Below are 18,191 nucleotides of genomic sequence, written 5' to 3'. Positions count from 1 at the left end.
GTGTTTTGATTGCTGTAAAAAAGCTTCAGAACAAAGACAGAAACTCGGGTGCAGGAATTTTCACTAAGTCCCTGATATCTGATGGTTTTGGGAAAGTTTGTGGCCTTGTATCTTCTAGAGTTTAGTTCCTTTTGCTGTGATTCTTGCTAGTGCTTGTATTGTTCTTGGTTGGCAACAGCCACATATATTATTTTTCATGTTTGGAGGCCTGTAGCTATGTTGCATGTAGCTCCCAAAGAGCTAAGATGCAGATTGTGGCAGATTATGTAGTATAGTCATTTTGATCAATGTGTGTGCTTAGTTGATGTTGTGGTGTTCTTCCTTGCTCCAATCCATTCATGTTGGGTTGTTATATGTCTTGGCAACCTGGGAATACCAGATTTGTGCCAATAGAGTGTGTGGTGTTGATCTTCCACGTAGAGCTTCATATCTTGTTTCGTTGATTCCCGTTGACCCGTAGCTCCGTTTGCAATGTTCTTTATATGGTTTTGCATCGTTTTCACGAGCCGCGTCTGTTCATGTCATTCTCATGCATGTAAAAATAGCTTGGTGTACAGTTCTGTCCAGAAACTTGCAGTAGTTTATTTTGCTTGTGCTGGTGATAGAGTTAGTGATGCATGCCCATTTTTCATCTCATGCATCATGTGATTGTTGCATCTTGTGGTGCTGCTGTTAATTGGTTGTTATTCTCATGTTGGGTAGAACCGGGATCGGAGAACGAATACGTGGAGTCAGGAGAGTACGTGCAGGACGAACCAGAACCATTCCAAGCTGAGGATATCACAGGCAAGATGATATGACCTTGATTCCATCTCTAGACTTGTTATGGTAGTTTTCGATTCCATGTCATATTGCTCGCTGCCTACCACTGAATTAAATTGCCTCTTCATATACCATGAGCCCAAACACCGTTCCCCTTCCTAGCAAAACTTGTATGGCTAAGTAGGCTTGCTCAGCTACTAATGTTAGCGTTGCTAGTTGCAGGTGCTTTGACTCATGTGATAACATGAGCTTTGATATCATTATCTTACATTCCGTTATTTAATTAATGCACCTATATACTTGGTAAATGACGGGAGGCCTAGCCTTTTGCCGGGTGCTTTGTTCCGTTATTGCCGCCTTAGTTACCGGTTACCGGTGTTTGATTCCATAATGATCGCTCCTAACACGTTCGGGGTTGTTATGGGGACCCCCTTGATAAATCGCGTAGTCCTAAGGCTTGTCCGGCAGGACCCAACATTGGTGTTAATTTGCTAATAACTTAATAATAATCTGCATAGGGAGTAGCTACCTCGAGGACTTTAATCAACAACCCGGGCCAGTGCTCCTCATGAGTGTTGGTACAACCCAGAGCAGCTTATTACGCTCCCCGGGGTAACTCGGTGTTTTGGCGTGGTAACCATCGCTCATCCGGCGTGTCCTGAGACTGAGATACGCGGCTCTTATCAGGGTCGTCGACACGTCGGGAGGTCCTGCTAGCCTTGTCTTACCTTAGCGGTATATCTTGCGTATAGGAATCCCAGTGAAGCTTTGGTTCTCCCAAGAGTTGAGGTTTTCCTCTAAGGAATCCGACGAGATCACGAGATTCGCTATAGAGGATGCCTTTGCGGCCTGTGTTCGTTTATGATGGACTAGTTGGAGCACCCGTGCAGGGTTTAATCTTTCGGAAAGCTGTGCCCGCGGTTATGTGGCAACTTGGAATATTTTGTTAACATCTGGTATTAGAGAACTTAAACATAAACTAATAAAACTGCCAATTGTGTGCGTAACCGTGACTGTCCCTTCGAAGTTCTCTCTTCGATCGGGAACACGGTGGGGTTATGAATGTCGTAGGTAGGGGTTCAGGATCACTTAGTGATCAAGTAAACCCGATCGTTAGTGTAGACCACAAGCATAGGATGATGCAGCCTGATACACTTCTCCCTTACCCGACCTAATAACATGACTAGTTCTGGCACCAAGGTCTTAGATTGCTGAGTCCCCGTGGCTCACGGATTCCTCCGAAACTCCCAGCAGGTACAGGTACCCCACAGACAGATGATCCCGACGGCACCCAGTTGGTGTGGCAGTACGACGAGGAGACAGACCGCCTCTACGTGAACTATCCAGAGGACTGAGGCGTGGTCGTGATCGTGGGCCTGCAGGCAGGGTAGCATAGCATTTCCATGTTTTGTAGTCTGTAGCGGAACTACCTTGATTGTATCTATGTTGTACTCTGAGTTATTAATAAGAAGACAGTTGAATCCCGAGTTGTCTACTTTTATTATTATTTGTGCTATGTTACTTGCTTGAGAAATGCTTAGATGCGCTTCTTTCCTATTCGGGGGCCTCGACCCCCAGATTGGAAAGGACCGCATCTTGGTCGTTACATGGTGCCACCAAAGAAGCAAGACAAGGGCAAGGACGTGGTGCCGGCCTCAGAGGTGACGCGCGTCCACAGCCCGACCACGAACGACGATGTGCCAGAGGAGCCCCCGAGCGACAAGCACCGGAACTACGACCACTACCATAAGGTGGGAGGGCCAACTAACTTCTACAAGGTGATCATGGGCCCCCGGCTCGATGCGATACCTATGTCACTGGACTTCATGAAGCACTTCCTGTCCCGGGAGTTCAAGATGAAGATGAACACCGGCTGCTCGTGGAGGGTCGTTGTCTGGCAGTTGAACGACAGGGTCACCCTCGACCAGGGTTGGGTCACCTTCACCGTCGTTCCATTACATCAAGATAGGCTTCATGGCGACCTTCAAGTTGCTTACTCCCGACATGTTGAAGGTCATCGTCTTCAATGACGATGGCATTGAAGTGGTGACTAGGTGCGGGTGGCAGGACGATGCCTTCGCCATGAACGACTAGGACAACCCCTCGTATGCTCCAGCTACTTTAGTTTAATATCAAACTGCTTTGCGTTTGAACTGATTTGTTTAAGTGTGACACAGTATTTATAACTACTTACTACTATGTTATGTTATATGTGTTCTTCCTAACGACTTTGTGTGTTGGTAACCTCACCACCGCGTCGAAGAATCACACAACATGTGTTGCATGCAAGCACACATTAGGCCTTGTGTTTGCATGTACACAAGTGGGAAACAAAAAAACATACCTTTCGTGATATCCGATGCACCCTAGAGTGTGCACACAACCAAACTAAGGCCGGTGTTAGTTTTATGTCTGTTTTATCTTAGTCGGGCCTTGTTGACTCCACGAACCAGTCCCGCTAGGAACGCCTACAAAACACACCCCTGGTGCTTGAGACTTGATTGCTCTTCTAGATCGTACTTCAACACCCAAAGTGAAGTACAATACTAACTCCTACGTGGACCGGGGTAAAAGTAATACACACTTGTATTCAAGGGGGTTGGATTATCTACAGCCGGACTTTGCAATTCCGGTCCCTCAAACGCCCGCGGACGCGCTGATGCGCGTTCACGGACACCAACCAGTCAAGCCTCAAATTTTCCTTCTCACAAGTGGACACGTCAAATATCGTATCTCAAATCCATACAAACTAATGCAACTACTACGTCGATGCATTACACACGTCGTCCGGCTACATCACTACTAACATGCCATCAGACTACCAAAATTTGACATGTTTGGCTATGATGGAGATCATTCACGACTGCCATTGCCCTTCGGATCCCTTATCGTCCTTCTCATGGAAGTACCGGTCGAAGACGAGGTAGGGATCGAGCCGGGTATGCTTGTCGCCAGAGTTGTCCTCGTCGTCGCTGACCTCCTTCGGTGGCAGTCCAACTATTTCATGGACCACCCGATTCTGCTCTCGAGAGAGGGCGCACGTGTTCCTTCTTCGTCGTTTCTTCAAAATACGAAAGCAGATGGCTTCCTTCTTTGCGGCCGCCCATGCCGCCGCATCAGCCGCCTCTACCGCCATCATTTCCTCGGTGATACGGGCCTCAACGACCCTTATCCTCTCCTCCTCACAGTGGGCAGCCCGTTCCCGATGGGACTTGCAGTCTACCGGACCGGTGATGGGGAAAGAAAGATTTTCCGGCCACCGGGACCGCGATGATCAGCCCCAGAGGACATGAGTACCCGTTGAGCTGACACTACGGAATCGCGTTGGATAGATCATGTCGTCGGTCGGGCGCTTTCCTCGCGGGAGCGGAGGAGTGCAATACGGACCGTCATTGCCCCCTCCAACCCGTAGGGGATGACACCCAAGTCGATGGATCCAGACTGGTCGAAGTCTGATCCGCTGCCCGCCGTACCGGAGAAGGTCGGAGATCGTGGGAGGTGAGTTTGGGTGGCGAATGGGAGTGGAGGGAAATGAAGTGCAGTGGCTAGGATTTGGTCCAGCAAACGAATGAGGACGGATATATATGAGATCGATGCGGGCCAGGTCGACGTGTCGGACGTGTCTGGACGTCCATATATCTGCTCTACATTTATGTTGGATATGAAGGGTGCTGGTCGGACCGGGTGTTTGAGTCTCGTTTAACACACCGTGGTGAATCGAAATTTCATGATCGATTGATGACCCGACGGCCTGTTGCTGTTAGCTCAGATATTCTGGAGCGAATTGTTTTCAGCACGCCCAAAGCGACCCGCAAACAAATCCAGCCGAGCAGATATTCGGTAACATAACATCGATCTTTGACGACGGAGGGTGACGGCGGCTGAACGATCTTGATGGATTCTTCGGACCACAGAAGAGATGGACGCAACAATACATGCGCCGCACTGACACAACACAATAACGAAGAACAAACTCAGGGGCAGAGGAACTCCAACGAACGCAAGTATCAACTCAGAGTGTCCGGTGTACTCGTTGAGATTGAGATGCAATGCCAGAAAGAAATCGGGACGAGATGGAAGATAAAAAGTTTCAGAGATCTTGCCGTGTCATTCGTGCAGTACACGAGATATATCTGCATGCCTTTTGAGAATTCCCATGATCCTGCACAAATGTGCGCGCGCACACACACACACACTGGTCCATCCATCCATCGATCCAGCCACATCTCCGGCGTACGTAGCACTACGTCTTTTCGGTTACCAGATTGCCCAAAAGCTGCAGAGAGAGACTGAGGAGCCCGCCTCCGATCAAATAACGCACTGCTCGATCTTGCGCCGCAGCATCTTGTACCGGCAAGAAATCATAGGATGTGCTTCAGAGATCTCGCTGTGCGCCTGTACCACCCATTTTCGAAATCATGATGCGGATGAGCGCCATGACCCAATCACACCTGAAACTTTACCACCTTTTCCAGTATAGTAACCGTGAAGAGGGGAAGAAAGAAGTTGGAGCTCCTGGCTTGCTGCCTCGGTGCAGCCAGTCAACAGCGCAACCAACCGCATCAGGTCAGGTGCCGCCGCAACTAACTCAGCTCGCTCACCACCACGGAGGCACGGACACGAGGAGGGAGGGAGGGAGCACACCATCTCACTTGCGTTGGAGCCCTTCCTTTGCGGTTGCTTTCCTCCTCACCCTCAGCCCCGTCCTTATAAGCTACCACCACCCGAGGCGCAAGATGCCCACAAGGCACCGCACCGGCACCGGCACCGGCACCGGCACCAGCACCAGAGGGGAGGGTGAGTGAGTGAGAGTGAGTGACACTGCACTGCACGCCGCTGCCCTCTCCTCTCGTTCGTTCGGTGGGCGACCAGGAGGCACGCAGCTAGACTGATCTTCTTCCTCCTCCCCCAACTAGCGGCCGGCGAGCAATGCCGCGCCGTCCGAGGGCCTCCCGCGGCGGCAGCGGCGGCGAGGAGGTGAAGATGGAGGACTTCGTCGAGTCGATGCTGAACCTGGGCGGCGGCGGCGGCGAGGGCGAGGAGAGCGAGGAAGGGGAGCAGCTGCCGGCGGCGGACGCGACGCAGTACAAGTCCAAGAACCTGGACGCCGAGCGCCGGAGGAGGGGCAGGCTCAACGGCAACATCCTCGCGCTCAGGGCCGTCGTGCCAAACATCACCAAGGTGCTTCCTTCATCACATGCTTCCTCCTCTCCTCCACCCAACGATTTGGCAGGGCAGAGGAAGTTGCCTCTGCTTCTCCGGGCGTATCTGTCTCGTGTGTGCGAGCACAAGCAAAGAACGAAATAATCATAATCTTATACAGTACTTACTATAAACTGCTGCTTCCCGGAGAAAAGTGAAGACTCGGTTTACATTACTGACACTCATTGACCTTGTGTGGTTTTCAGATGAGCAAGGAGTCCACCCTGGCGGACGCCATCGATCACATCAAGAAGCTCCAGAACCAGGTCCTTGAGCTGCAGAGCCAGCTCGCCGACTCGCCCGGTGAGGCCTGGGAGAAGCAAGGCAGCGCGTCCTGTTCTGAATCCTTCGCCCCCACCGACAACATCCATTATCAGGTAGCAACCCCTGCTATATGAGGCATGAATACCTATACCAGACTAAAAACATAACCGGGCCAGAACGTCAGTAGAACAACTAGGGTTAATTAACTCGGTCTTTGAGATCAACCATTGCACATGTATGGAGCCTAATATTTCAGATCAACCAGTTCCAGTGCACAATCTGCATAATATGATTGTTGAACTCCACCACACTGGTCAATTACTTTTTGCCAATTGATGGCCACTTGCATTTCCTTGAAGTTATCCAACTTTTTTTATTGCAATATATATGCTTTTAAACATGGCTAAACCAAGGGGAGAAATTCACACTTTTATTCTGTCTAGTAAAGTAGTCATGTTATTGTTGCCCCAATAAAACCCGACTATTTTCAAGATGCCAAGTTTTATTTAAAAAAACGTGATTTTAGAAGATAGTACAAAAAGTTTTATTGAAAAAAGTTAGTTGTGATATCCAGCCGATTTCTCGCATGCTAACCGAGCTGTTCATGTTCCCAGGGTCAGGTAGAGCTGATACCTCTAGGGTCTTGTAAGTACAACCTCAAGATCTTCTGGACCAAAAGGGCAGGCCTCTTCACCAAGGTGCTGGAGGCACTCTGCAACTACAATGTGCAAGTGCTTAGCCTCAACACCATCACCTACTATGGCTATGCAGAGAGTTTCTTCTGCATTGAGGTGAATCCTCCGTCACAAATTTTGGCTGCAGCAGAATTTGGTAGATTCTACGCAACTTCTAGCCTCATTAGTCTTCTGATGCGTTGACCGGCTTCTTCTCCATGTCTCCATTTGCAGGTTAAGGGTGAGCAGGATGTTGTGATGGTGGAGCTAAGGGACCTGCTGTCCAGTATTGTAGAGGTTCCAAGCATTTGACCATCTGAGGCCCTTGCAAACAATAACTCACGGAATTCATATGAAAGAAGCCATATATGATTCTGTGGAAATGCATCCTCTTTAGAAAGAAAGAACTCTAGCGTTGCACGGTCTGTGTAGGGAGAGCATACAGAGATACAATGTTGAACTGACAAAACTGACGGGAAGAAGTCTGAATTTTGTGTTGAAGTTGGAATCATTTCATAATTCACCTTTGTATTTTCTACTGTACTAATGGTGTCGGTGGGTAATAAATCATGCATACAGCAGTCCAACTCAAACTTAGAAAATGGGATTGCCTGAAGCCATTTAGTTACCAGTGACAGTGTGCCTCCCGAAATTGCAATGCGTGCAAGGACTAGATGCAAAACATCTTTCAACCGGATGTATCTATTGTTTACTATCCGAATGTTTTTTTAAGAGACACCCAGGGTTTCTGATATTTAGTATTTAGTACTCTGGAATAACAATAGTAGTCACTAAAATGGAAAAACAACTGGATGCTAACCAAATAATAATAATCAGTGTATGTATATATAAAATGTTACCAAAAACACTTAAAATGTTCCCAAACGGTTTCATATAAGATAACTTATGAATACTACCTTAATAAAAAAAACTTTTTTTGGGGGAATCCCTAATATATTTTTCGAATGCATACTTGGATGATATAAATGTGATAAAATTTAAATTAGAAATTGGTTATTCCAAAACTAGTGTGAAGTTACAAAGGTACTAGACAAACTCAATAAAATCTTACTGATTATCAAGTTTAAGTCACAAAGAACAAATCTCTGTATATACAATATCCCTAAATACTATCCAATCAATCCATTATCTCTGTATATACTATATCCCTAAATACTACCCAATCAATCCATTATCAATGACTCTATTAGAACAATCGAGACGCAATGCTGAATCTTTACTAAAGACGTACCTTTCACGAGGTAAAGAAAATACTGAATCTTTTTGTAAATCTTTACCCCTTATCATGATAAAATCGCATAGGCCATCACAAGATGCCATCTTTTGTAAAGCAACTCGGCCTCCCCTTGGCATGGGTGAATAGCTCCTGTGCAACACCTTTGATGCGAATTGGAAAGAAAGCGATGTAGTTGAAGAAAATAGCTCACATACGACGTTTTAGATGGAAATAATAGCCTCTATGTGACCAGGTGGTTAAAACAGGGGAACGGTCGTCAACAGGGAGTGCAGTTATGTTAAAGGAGGGGGTCAAACTGATCAGTGCATCTGGTAATGGGTCCCACTTGGCAGTGCATCGAGGTTAACGTTTCCCTGTGATTGAACCCGTGCTGCTCCCCTGCTCTCGGTTGCTGCTCCCTTCTTCGTTATCGGCGGCGGCGGTGGCGGGGACTATCATTTTGGGCTACGTAGTCGGTGGAGCTTTCGTTCACGGCCACGACGACGTATGTGGTGAGTGTATTCGGCACCCTAGACCCGCTACCCTCCGTCTCGAGTTAGATCGGACCAAGTGAGCCTTTGTTTTTTACGGGATCTAGATTGTGGGGGTGGGTGGCGGCGGTTGCGTTGGACTACCCGAACTAGATGAAGTAGTCGGAGACAATGTTGACTAGGTAATTTGCACCCTTTCCAACCTACGCGATGTGTGCCTCATCTGCTTCCGCCGCCTCACACTACCCACCATTTACAAATAGGGGTGATGGTGCTCGGACCTTCCAATTCACTGTTGAATTCTTTTCATCTAAGGCGAAGCTAGTTGATGGTAGCGTGCAGGACATAGAGGGAGATAAATCTGTGAAATGGGAGGTTGAATTTGCAGAGATTGATCCACAAGAAATATAGAGCATGGAAGAGAGGGCCATGAAGAATGTGGTCGAGAAAATTAACCCCAGTTGCTCTTGACTGAGCTCTTCCCGTTGAGATTGATCCACTGCGTGGTCGTTCCTCCACGTGAGCTCTTCTCGTTGCTCCCGACTGAGGGGCTGGGGAACACAGGCGTCGGAGTTGACGTCGTTGTGGCTGCCTCCATCTCGCGCGCATGAGTTGCCCGCAGAGTACCCACTATCCAGGAGGTCCCATGGCCATGTCGGTCATCAAAATCTCTGCAGCATGTCCGCTGCTCTCGCACTCGGACTCATCGAAGGAGTCGGCGCATGATGGGGGGAACAAGGTGAGGGTGGGTTTGTCGGAGTCGAGCATGGCCACATGTCCTGTCGTGGCTTGAAGAGCCACAACGTGCTTGATCTAGTGTTGAAGTCGTGAGCGTCCGGAGCACTTGTGACGGGCTACACTGGGATGAGGGGGAGCCAAACGGTACGGAACCGACGGTTGTCGAAAAAGGACTATGTATGTTGTCATGCTGAAATGCACCGCGCCACGGGCGGGCAACGCATCCATGTCCTACGGCGCTTCCTGCAGCCACGCGAATCGCCGGCGACAAAGCTGAGGGGACAGGGGACCGAAGAGGATCTCATTATCGAGTGGCATCATGATGATTGGAAAAAATTTGTATCTCCACCTGCGCCGAATTTTGCTAAACGCATAGCCCATGTCGGGCATCAACTGGCAAGGAAACGAGCCTGACAATAGTATCGAGGGTACGAGTGAGGGGGCGAAGCCTAGCTATGGCACAAATGTAACACTCGTGTGTACGAGCTCAACCCCCTCTAGGAAGAGGTAAAGACCCTACATCTTGAGCCAAGAGGGCAGTATTTGCTTATGGGGGATGTGAATACACAGGGTGATGAACCCTTGTCCAGGAGCATCGGGGCGGCTTATATAAAGTTCGCCTGGACACGTGGCATCCCATTACAAGGACAATAAAGGCTAATAACTACGAAAGTTACTAGTAACAATAGCTCTAACTACATCGTTACAAGTAACGTCGGTCCTCACTACGATATTAAGTCCCTCGACCGTCGCAGCTCCTTCGTCGTCCACGCTTGTCGACGTCCGAGTGCTGGTGCTCGTCCGACTATCTGGAGGACCAGCCAAGTGACTCCATACGCCCGAATGCACTTTGAGTTGCATCAACAACCACGGGCTTTAATGACCGCGTGGGGACCTAGGTGGGCCCTAGATGGCAGATCCATGACCCTACCCCTGGTAGGCAACCCCATCAAGAGCGACGCTCGTGCACGGAAGGGGGGCAGAGCGAGTAGGCATCGACATGCGGGAGAGGGGAGTGGGATGGGACACCGACCAAGATGAGGGAAGGAAGGAAGGAAGGGGATCGATCGATGCTGACCGCCGCTGCGGGCTCCCGAGGGGAGGGAGGGGAAGGGAGGGGAGAGACATTACTTCTTGCTCTGTCCGCATCTCAATACTTCATCCGATCGGACACTCAAATGGATTATTAGTATGAGTCTATGAATTGTGTGGGTAGGAATGTTCTGAACAAATGTAGATCAAGTTGTAGTGATCGTCTGCATCGGCAACAAACGTCGGGGCAGAGGATGCAATCAAGTATGCATCTAATCCGCTTATGATGCTAATATATGATACTATGTATTACGGTTGTGGTAGCATACATCAGTATCATATGAATGATACTAGTATATGACACTATTCATTACAATCAGCCTTATTACTCGGCGAGAAGTTGTTCTCTGGACGGGTACAGGAAAAAAAGTTACTACTACTATATCACCGTTGAGCGCTGGAAGATTCGCGCCAAGGGATGCAGGTGAAGCCGACCACGACACCTCCTCCACGTGGCCAAGTATGCAACGTGGGTCCCACCTCCTTAAGGACTCGGCCACTCGTCGTCCTCCCTAATCTTCTCCCCCTCCCTCCTGTCTCTCTCAGATCTCTTCCCCCCATCGTGTCCAACCTACCTCCTCCCCGTCCTGATCCTTCCTCCGCTCGCCCATCGGCGCCAGGTGAGCCAGAAATCCGCGATCCCTCCCTAGGTTATCTTGCTCCGTCCGCCCGAATCGCCTGCCCTCGCCGGCTGATCCGCGCGGGCCCTCTGGTCTCCGTAGCTGCGGTGGTTCCGTCGCTTCGATCGGATCCTGTGTTGCGGGTGTGATTCCGATCTGATCTGCGTGGTTTTGCAGGTGTGGGCGCTCTCAGGGGGGGTGGAGCTTGACCTGCCGCGATGGATCGCGCCGAGCTCACCACGGAGCAGGTCAGTTCACGCATTCGGATACGACTGCCGTCCTGATTTAGTTTTTGCCGGCCACGAGTGTGCAATGAAACTTTTGCTGCTAGCGTCGGGGTAATTGGGATTTCAAGATGTGCTGCCGGCGCACATTACCTGGGCGCGACGTCCCATGGAAATAGGACAGTGCGAACGGCTGCCGAATTCGAGCGAAAATTGATGCTTTTGTAATGTTGTTTGGAAGTGAGCACATGTTTCATGGACCTTCTTGACTTTTGGAATTGAGGGGAGAAAGCGGTTTGAGAATTTTAATAGAAGTAGGTCATGCTGTCTGCTACTCCGAAGTAGCTAAAGGTAGATTCTGTCGTATTGGTATTTCGAAGTAGTTTAGATTTTCCATATCCATGCAATCTTTTGTGTTGCAACTTTGGTTGGCGTTTTCTTTGGTCATGTCATTGTGCTACTCTAGGATGCAGTGAATTGACCTGGTACTGTTCAGACTGCAGCTGTCACGGTTGGTTTCTTGTTAGTGAATAGATGCCCTGTTTCTGTGTGATAATTTAAGGTAGGGTCTAATCATTTATTATTCAGTCAAAAGGATGGACAACTGATTGTATGACGGACAATTTCTGAGCAGGCCCGTAATACTTGCCGTCTGCTCTTTTAACTAGGATTGTTTTACCACGAATTATCTGCAAGCGATGCTGATCTTTGAGTTGCATCACATCTGTTAAGAGTATGTGAGGATGGTACTTGAATGTATGAGGATGTCTCCATGTGTAAGTGTAGGTACCCAGAAATAGAAGGGCAGTTCCCAAATAGCAGCCTGCATGATTTGCTTCTGTCTGAACTTGACAACATCAAGGGGAGATTTTTAAGCTGTACTATTTATCTAATTCTTGTTTTGTATTTCAAGGTTCTCAAGCGGGACATTCCATGGGAGACATATATGTCAACTAAACTGATCACTTCGACATGCCTTCAGCTTTTAAGGCGTTATGACCACAAACCAGAAAGTCAGAGAGGTCCGTTGCTTGATGAGGTTGGTGGCATTATCATCTTGAATTATTTTTTCCTGTTGGTAAATAGCCTAGGAGAACACCATTGCATGACTGCATTTTGTTTGCCATATTAGGGCCTATTTGAACTGCAAGATTTCTAAAATGCCAGAATAGGAAAAATGTGCGATTGGGATGCCACGCCATCTTGAATACTACATGATTTGATAGTTGTTTGGTTGTGTATAGGAAAAACAATTGGATTCTTTCCTAGAGGGTGGAATGGATGGAAATTTTCTTATAAAACCTAGTATGAATGAATCATTATGGAAAAATTCCTATGGTTTAAAATTCTTTGAATCAGACAACCTATATAGGAAAAATTCCTCAGGATAAGAATCATCAAAAAATCCTTTGGATTTCCTTTGAATCAAAGAGGCCCTTATAATGTTGTAGTTCTACCTGATTTGTAATGCCATAGCTGGTTGGAGATCACCATTGCTCTCCTTTTCTTTCTTAACCACTCCCTCTGTAAAGAAATGTAAGACCTTTAGCCTTAGCTTATATGTCTGAAATTATAGGGTTTAGTCTGCTAAGTGGGGCAGGTTCACTTTTAAACAGACTTGTATTTTTTTTTTCATGAAGAGAATCCTGAGTCATAATTGTCTACAAATACATCCTATTTGTCCCCTTTTTAAAATCACATCCTATTTGGTACTCATCCTTGCCAACTTTTCACTTTTATTGACTAAATTCATATAATTTGATGTTCTTATATTAAGTTTCTAATGGAAACGTTCTTGGGAAATTTCTATTCTTTATAGGATGGACCATCGTATGTTCATGTTTTTTTGAATATCTTGCGAAGCATCTCTAAGGAAGAGACCGTGGAATATGTGCTTGCCCTCATTGATGAGATGCTTGCAGGTGCTGAACGATTCATCCACTAAAATAAACCTTTTTGTGTTACTATTATAGACATAGTGTTAAACCATTGCCTTTGTTTTCAGCGAATCCTAAACGAGCAGCACTGTTTTACGACAAATCTCTCTCTGGTGAAGACATTTACGATCCTTTCCTAAGGTAAGTATTATTGATTTGATTCCTTTTTAGTCTGTGCCTTTTTGTCATCTTAAAATCTGCACATTTCATTCACTGTGCAAATAGACAAACATAGGCTGCAATAGATTGATTGTGCACTAGTTGCTGTTCAGTAGCCATTTGGTGGATGGCCAACCCATGAGGACAGGACACCTTTTGCTTCTCATGGTTTGTCTGTGAGTGGACTGGTGTTATATAATCCGATTTTTTGGAGGGAATCATTCCACGTCCTACTAATGTCATTCAATTTTGGAACGAGTTGGTCTTAGGATGGTCAAACCCGTTCTACTAATGAGAAAAAACCCTGTATAATTAGATGGTTGCATTCCACTCACCAAAGAGAGTCCTATAGGATTGGCTGATAAGGGTATTCTGTGAACCAAAGGGACCTTTAGTTCTCTTTGTCATTATCAACATTTGAAGGCTGCAATATACTTTCTTGGATATTTCATGATGCGGTCCAAAATAGTGCGACTTAATAATTGTTCTCTAAACCAAACTGTTTTCCCCTTTGTTGAGGCTTCATAGTTCTTAACTTCTTGTTGTTCAGTATCCCAACATCCACCCCCTTCAACTGAACTTTGATATTAAGCCAGCTCATGTGCCAGCCACTCTACCTTGCACCATCTCAACTAGGATGCACCATCTCATCCAATCGGTTTTGCTGCCAGTTTTTTTCCTTTGTATTAGTCCATTCTCTGGCTGTCATATTTAGCTCACAACAATACCATTTTCCAGACTGCTCTTGAAAGGTAACTGGTTCGTACAGGAAAAGAGCTGTAAGATATTGACTCACTTAATAAGGTACATTATGTTTAATTTCAAATGGTTCTATTGTGGTTCTCCTTGTTCTGGACAATCTAACTTTACTATGATTGTAGTGCGAGACCTAAGCTTCAGAACGGCATGGTTCCAAATGGAGAGGCTTCAAATTCAAAGAGCAAGCTTACATCAATTCATGATGTGTTAAAGGGCTTGGTTGATTGGCTCTGTTCTCAGGTCAGAACTTATGAAATGGCCTTTTGGTTTATTATTGTTTTGTATGTATTGTGCTGTGAAACTAGTGTTCAGCAGCTCTAAACTTTGAGAATGGTGTTCTTGCAGCTCAGGAACCCCACCCACCCGAACTGTTCTATTCCTACTGCTACCCATTGCCTCGCCACTTTGCTGAAGGAGACATATGTTAGAACCTTGTTTGTTCAGGCAGATGGTGTAAAACTGCTCATTCCTTTAATATCTCCAGCCTCAACACAACAGTCAATTCAGGTATTATTGCTGAGTCCTTTAATTATATAAGATTGAAATGTGCAAGTCCTATTTAAAGAACATAAGTTCAACTTTCTGTACTCAAATTGATTATGTTCTCCCCTTAAGGTTTATTGGATGCATGTGTGTCACTGTTCACATTTTAATTTAACATCAATTGGCTAATTTAGTTTAACGGGGTAATAATCATTAGGGCGAGATGAACATTTATCAATTTACTCTAAGCAGCTCAGCTTTATACAACTATAGCTTTTCATCTTCTGTAATTTGTGAACTAATTTGCTAATATCCTCTTCACCCCTTGTTGCATCTTATGCAGCTCCTCTACGAAACTTGCCTTTGTATATGGCTTTTATCCTTCTATGATGCAGCCGTTGATTATTTGTCCACTACAAGGGTTATGCCAAGACTTGTAGATGTTGTCAAAGGCTCTACTAAAGAGAAGGTACCTTTAAACTTTTCATGTTTTAATATGTTATAAATTTCTTTCATGTCAGAAATACTAACATGATGTTATTTATTTATTTTTATTTTAAGGTTGTCAGAGTTGTTGTGATGTCCTTCCGCAATTTGTTGGCAAAGGGTGCATTTGCTGCCCAAATGATTGATCTTGGGTTGCCGCATATAGTACAGAATCTGAAAGCTCAAGCATGGAGTGATGAGGTGAGGATATTAAAAAACCTATTTTCAAGCATCCACTGGAAAACTGTGAATGACTGAAACCTCGTTTGAAGTGGTTATGACACAAAAAATCAGCAATGAACAGTGATTCATTGCTTGATTTGTTTTTGGCATGCCTCGTAACCTCTTGCAGAAATGTAGGGAAAGGCTGCGTACAATAGAGCTAAAGTGGTCAGACCCTTCCCCGGTCCCTGCGCAAGCGGGAGCTACATGCACTGGGCTGTCCTTTTTTTTATGCCTCGTAATGAACTTGGAAGCTCGCATGCTAATACAACATCACCCTCTTAACATACTGATTGTTTTGGGAATTTTTGGAAACTTCCCAACGTGGATGCATTATATTTGGTTTCCAGTGTCTAGTCTCTCTGCCTGTAGTATACATGCATACTTGATTGTAGCATCAGAGTTTTGTGGTATCTGCAAAAATTGCGTTGCAAACATAAATTTGTTGGAATTCTTAGTGTATTCATTTGAGACTGTTACTACCTCTTTGAACTGACATTTTGCTTCCTGTACAACCAGGATTTGTTAGATGCACTGAATCAACTAGAAGTGGGTCTCAAAGAGAACCTCAAGAGGTTGAGCTCATTTGATAAGTACAAACAGCAAGTGCTTCTTGGCCATCTTGATTGGTCTCCAATGCACAAAGACCCAAATTTCTGGCGAGAGAATATCACTAACTTTGAGGAAAATGATTTCCAGGTATGTCATGTCCCTTTTTTGAATGGAAATATAATGTTTGTACAATCCAAAGTGGCCTGTTTTTAATTTGGTCCGGTTCTCTTACACTGAGGCTAATTTTGCAGTTGCTGAACTGTTCGGTGCTGAATTTATTTGTCGTGAAAAAATAGGCTCAAAAGCAACAAACAGTTGGTTAGCCAAACAGTTAAAAAACCTGGAATAATTAGTCCTGTTAACTTTTTGTCGGGAATGCATATTGTTAAGTATAAATATGCTAGATAAGTAGATAGTGTCTTGATCTAACCCAGCTGTGTAAATGACACCCAATATGATTCTGTTTTCTATGTTCAAGTTGGCACTATCAAGCTTTGCCTAATATATTATTCAAAGTGAAATGTTATTTTTCTGTACTTTTTGTGTGGAGTGACACCTTCAGTTTTGCAGATCCTACGTGTCCTTATGACAGTCATCGACACATCAACCGACACCACTGCTCTTGCAGTCGCCTGCTATGACCTCTCACAGTTCCTTCAGTACCACCCTTCTGGCCGCCTAGTGGTGGCAGACCTCAAGGCAAAGGACCGAGTCATGAAACTCATGAACCACGACAACGCCGAAGTGAGGAAGAACTCCCTGCTCTGCGTGCAGAGGCTCTTCCTCGGCGCCAAGTATGCTAGCTTCCTGCAGGTGTAAGACCACAAAGTTTTGTATTTATATGAAGTGTTAGATCCGCCAAATCCCATGCCATTTTTTCAGAATGGTGAAACAGTGATTGAGAATGTAAGACCTCTGCAATTTCTTGTCCAGTTTATCTTGCTGTTATTTGATTTGATTCATGAACTGGTGTATAATAAATAATCTCAGCTATGGCTTGCTCGATGTAATAAGATGTCCATGGGCAGTATTTCTCTCCTCCGAATAGTGTTGTCCGAGGAAATAAAGTAAGAAACACGATTTATGTAAATTGTATACATTATTTTCTGGAAACTGATTGGCAGCTTGCTTTGGGCTTTGTTGTGATTTTCATGACATTATCCTTAATGAGAATAAGCGAATTCATGATCATACAATGTGTGAACAAGACCTACTCCATTTTTCAGCATCGAACTGTCAGTACATAATATTACTACGTAGTAAAAATTGCATAAAGTATTCCTCGTGTCAAAGAGGTAAATTTTATGCCATTAACTTTTGAGCGAACATAGAGGACTTGCCACCTGATGTCTCACAGGTCATTCACAGTAACTTGACATGAAGAGATAACAGAGGCTAGGAGATTAACACTTCTTACTCTGACTCTTACTTACGTTTCTTATCCGCAACAAATTATCCTAACATCATCTCCAATAGCAGACATAAATTTTGGCTACCCAATTTCATTGTAGGTAGAGGAGAGAGAAGATTTGGGTAGGCACATTTCCCTCCTCCTTTATCGAAAAAAGTTTTCGTCCCACTTTATATATAAAGCAACAAACCATGAACATCTCAAACAAACACCATCACACCACAATGCACACACCCAAGACAAGATTCAAGGGTACTAAAGATCAACAACATCAACCCCAAGCGAGCAAAAAATGAGAAAAAAGAACAACTACGGGAATGACATGGCCCTCCACCATGAACTAGCCACCGCGAGGGCCTAAGCTTACTGTCGATGAACATGAGCTCCAAGACCGTGCCCCCACCGCCCGATCCAAAGGATCAAGATTTTCATCCGGAGCAAACGGAGGACCAAGAGTAGCCGCAACAGAGTCTTCAGAAAGAGTACGACGCCCACAAACGTCGCCACCGTCGGTCTGCCCATCGCCAGACAAGGAATTCTCCCCGGCACACACTCCACCTCCATACAGGGGGTACGAGTCACAGGAAACCTGCAGCACCACCACCACGTAACGCCGAGCCCCGGTCGCCCCGCCACTCACACGACCAGGGTCACCAGTCCGTACCCGAGCAACGAGAACCGCCCACGAACACCGCAACTCCCACCACAAAGTTGCCGCCCTACATCCGCACACCCCATCGACCATCGAAAGGGATGGGCCTCCGCTGTGACATCCTCGACTTTTGCTAAAGTAGTGATTGTAATTAAGCTACAGAGATCAACCGCTAACGATGCCACGTCATCGAATTCCCATCTCAGACCCGCGTTGATTCACGTCT

The 18,191-nt window shown here is 46.0% G+C and overlaps 2 protein-coding genes across 3 annotated transcripts; both read left to right on the top strand.

The window, feature by feature from the left end:
• Positions 1–5,377: 5,377 nt before the first annotated feature.
• On the top strand, positions 5,378–7,421 carry LOC123429888 (transcription factor UDT1-like). The gene is made up of 4 exons (XM_045113863.1): positions 5,378–5,943; positions 6,171–6,341; positions 6,843–7,019; positions 7,137–7,421. The coding sequence occupies exons 1-4, from the start codon at positions 5,692–5,694 to the stop codon at positions 7,212–7,214; spliced, it is 678 nt and encodes a 225-aa protein (XP_044969798.1). The 5' UTR covers positions 5,378–5,691; the 3' UTR covers positions 7,215–7,421.
• A 3,549-nt stretch (positions 7,422–10,970) lies between these two features.
• LOC123425756 (probable V-type proton ATPase subunit H) lies at positions 10,971–16,992 on the top strand. 2 transcript variants are annotated; one of them, XM_045109472.1, is made up of 12 exons: positions 10,971–11,080; positions 11,258–11,328; positions 12,218–12,343; positions 13,124–13,226; positions 13,310–13,382; positions 14,139–14,204; positions 14,282–14,399; positions 14,505–14,666; positions 14,986–15,111; positions 15,204–15,329; positions 15,870–16,049; positions 16,473–16,992. In XM_045109472.1, exons 2-12 carry the CDS (start codon positions 11,299–11,301, stop codon positions 16,719–16,721), a joined length of 1,359 nt encoding a protein of 452 aa, XP_044965407.1. In that variant the 5' UTR covers positions 10,971–11,080; positions 11,258–11,298; the 3' UTR covers positions 16,722–16,992. The 2 variants fall into 2 exon arrangements, with proteins under 2 accessions (XP_044965407.1, XP_044965408.1); XM_045109473.1 differs by having other exon boundaries at positions 11,079–11,187.
• Positions 16,993–18,191: the final 1,199 nt, after the last annotated feature.

The sequence above is a fragment of the Hordeum vulgare genome, chromosome 2H (genome assembly GCF_904849725.1).
Source record: "Hordeum vulgare subsp. vulgare chromosome 2H, MorexV3_pseudomolecules_assembly, whole genome shotgun sequence".
Taxonomy (NCBI): Eukaryota; Viridiplantae; Streptophyta; class Magnoliopsida; order Poales; family Poaceae; genus Hordeum; species Hordeum vulgare.
This window is presented reverse-complemented; position numbering and strand designations above follow the sequence as displayed.

What these genes read in the sequence shown, in the direction of transcription:
- LOC123429888 (XM_045113863.1), top strand. Translation starts at nt 5,692, where the DNA reads ATGCCGCGCCGTCCGAGGGCCTCCCGCGGCGGCAGCGGCGGCGAGGAG. An exon ending in CCGACAACATCCATTATCAG is followed by an intron (nt 6,342 to 6,842) that starts GTAGCAACCCCT and finishes TCATGTTCCCAG; the next exon opens with GGTCAGGTAGAGCTGATACC. An exon ending in AGAGTTTCTTCTGCATTGAG is followed by an intron (nt 7,020 to 7,136) that starts GTGAATCCTCCG and finishes CTCCATTTGCAG; the next exon opens with GTTAAGGGTGAGCAGGATGT.
- LOC123425756 (XM_045109472.1), top strand. Translation starts at nt 11,299, where the DNA reads ATGGATCGCGCCGAGCTCACCACGGAGCAG. An exon ending in ATTTACGATCCTTTCCTAAG is followed by an intron (nt 13,383 to 14,138) that starts GTAAGTATTATT and finishes ACCATTTTCCAG; the next exon opens with ACTGCTCTTGAAAGGTAACT. An exon ending in TTGATTGGCTCTGTTCTCAG is followed by an intron (nt 14,400 to 14,504) that starts GTCAGAACTTAT and finishes GTGTTCTTGCAG; the next exon opens with CTCAGGAACCCCACCCACCC.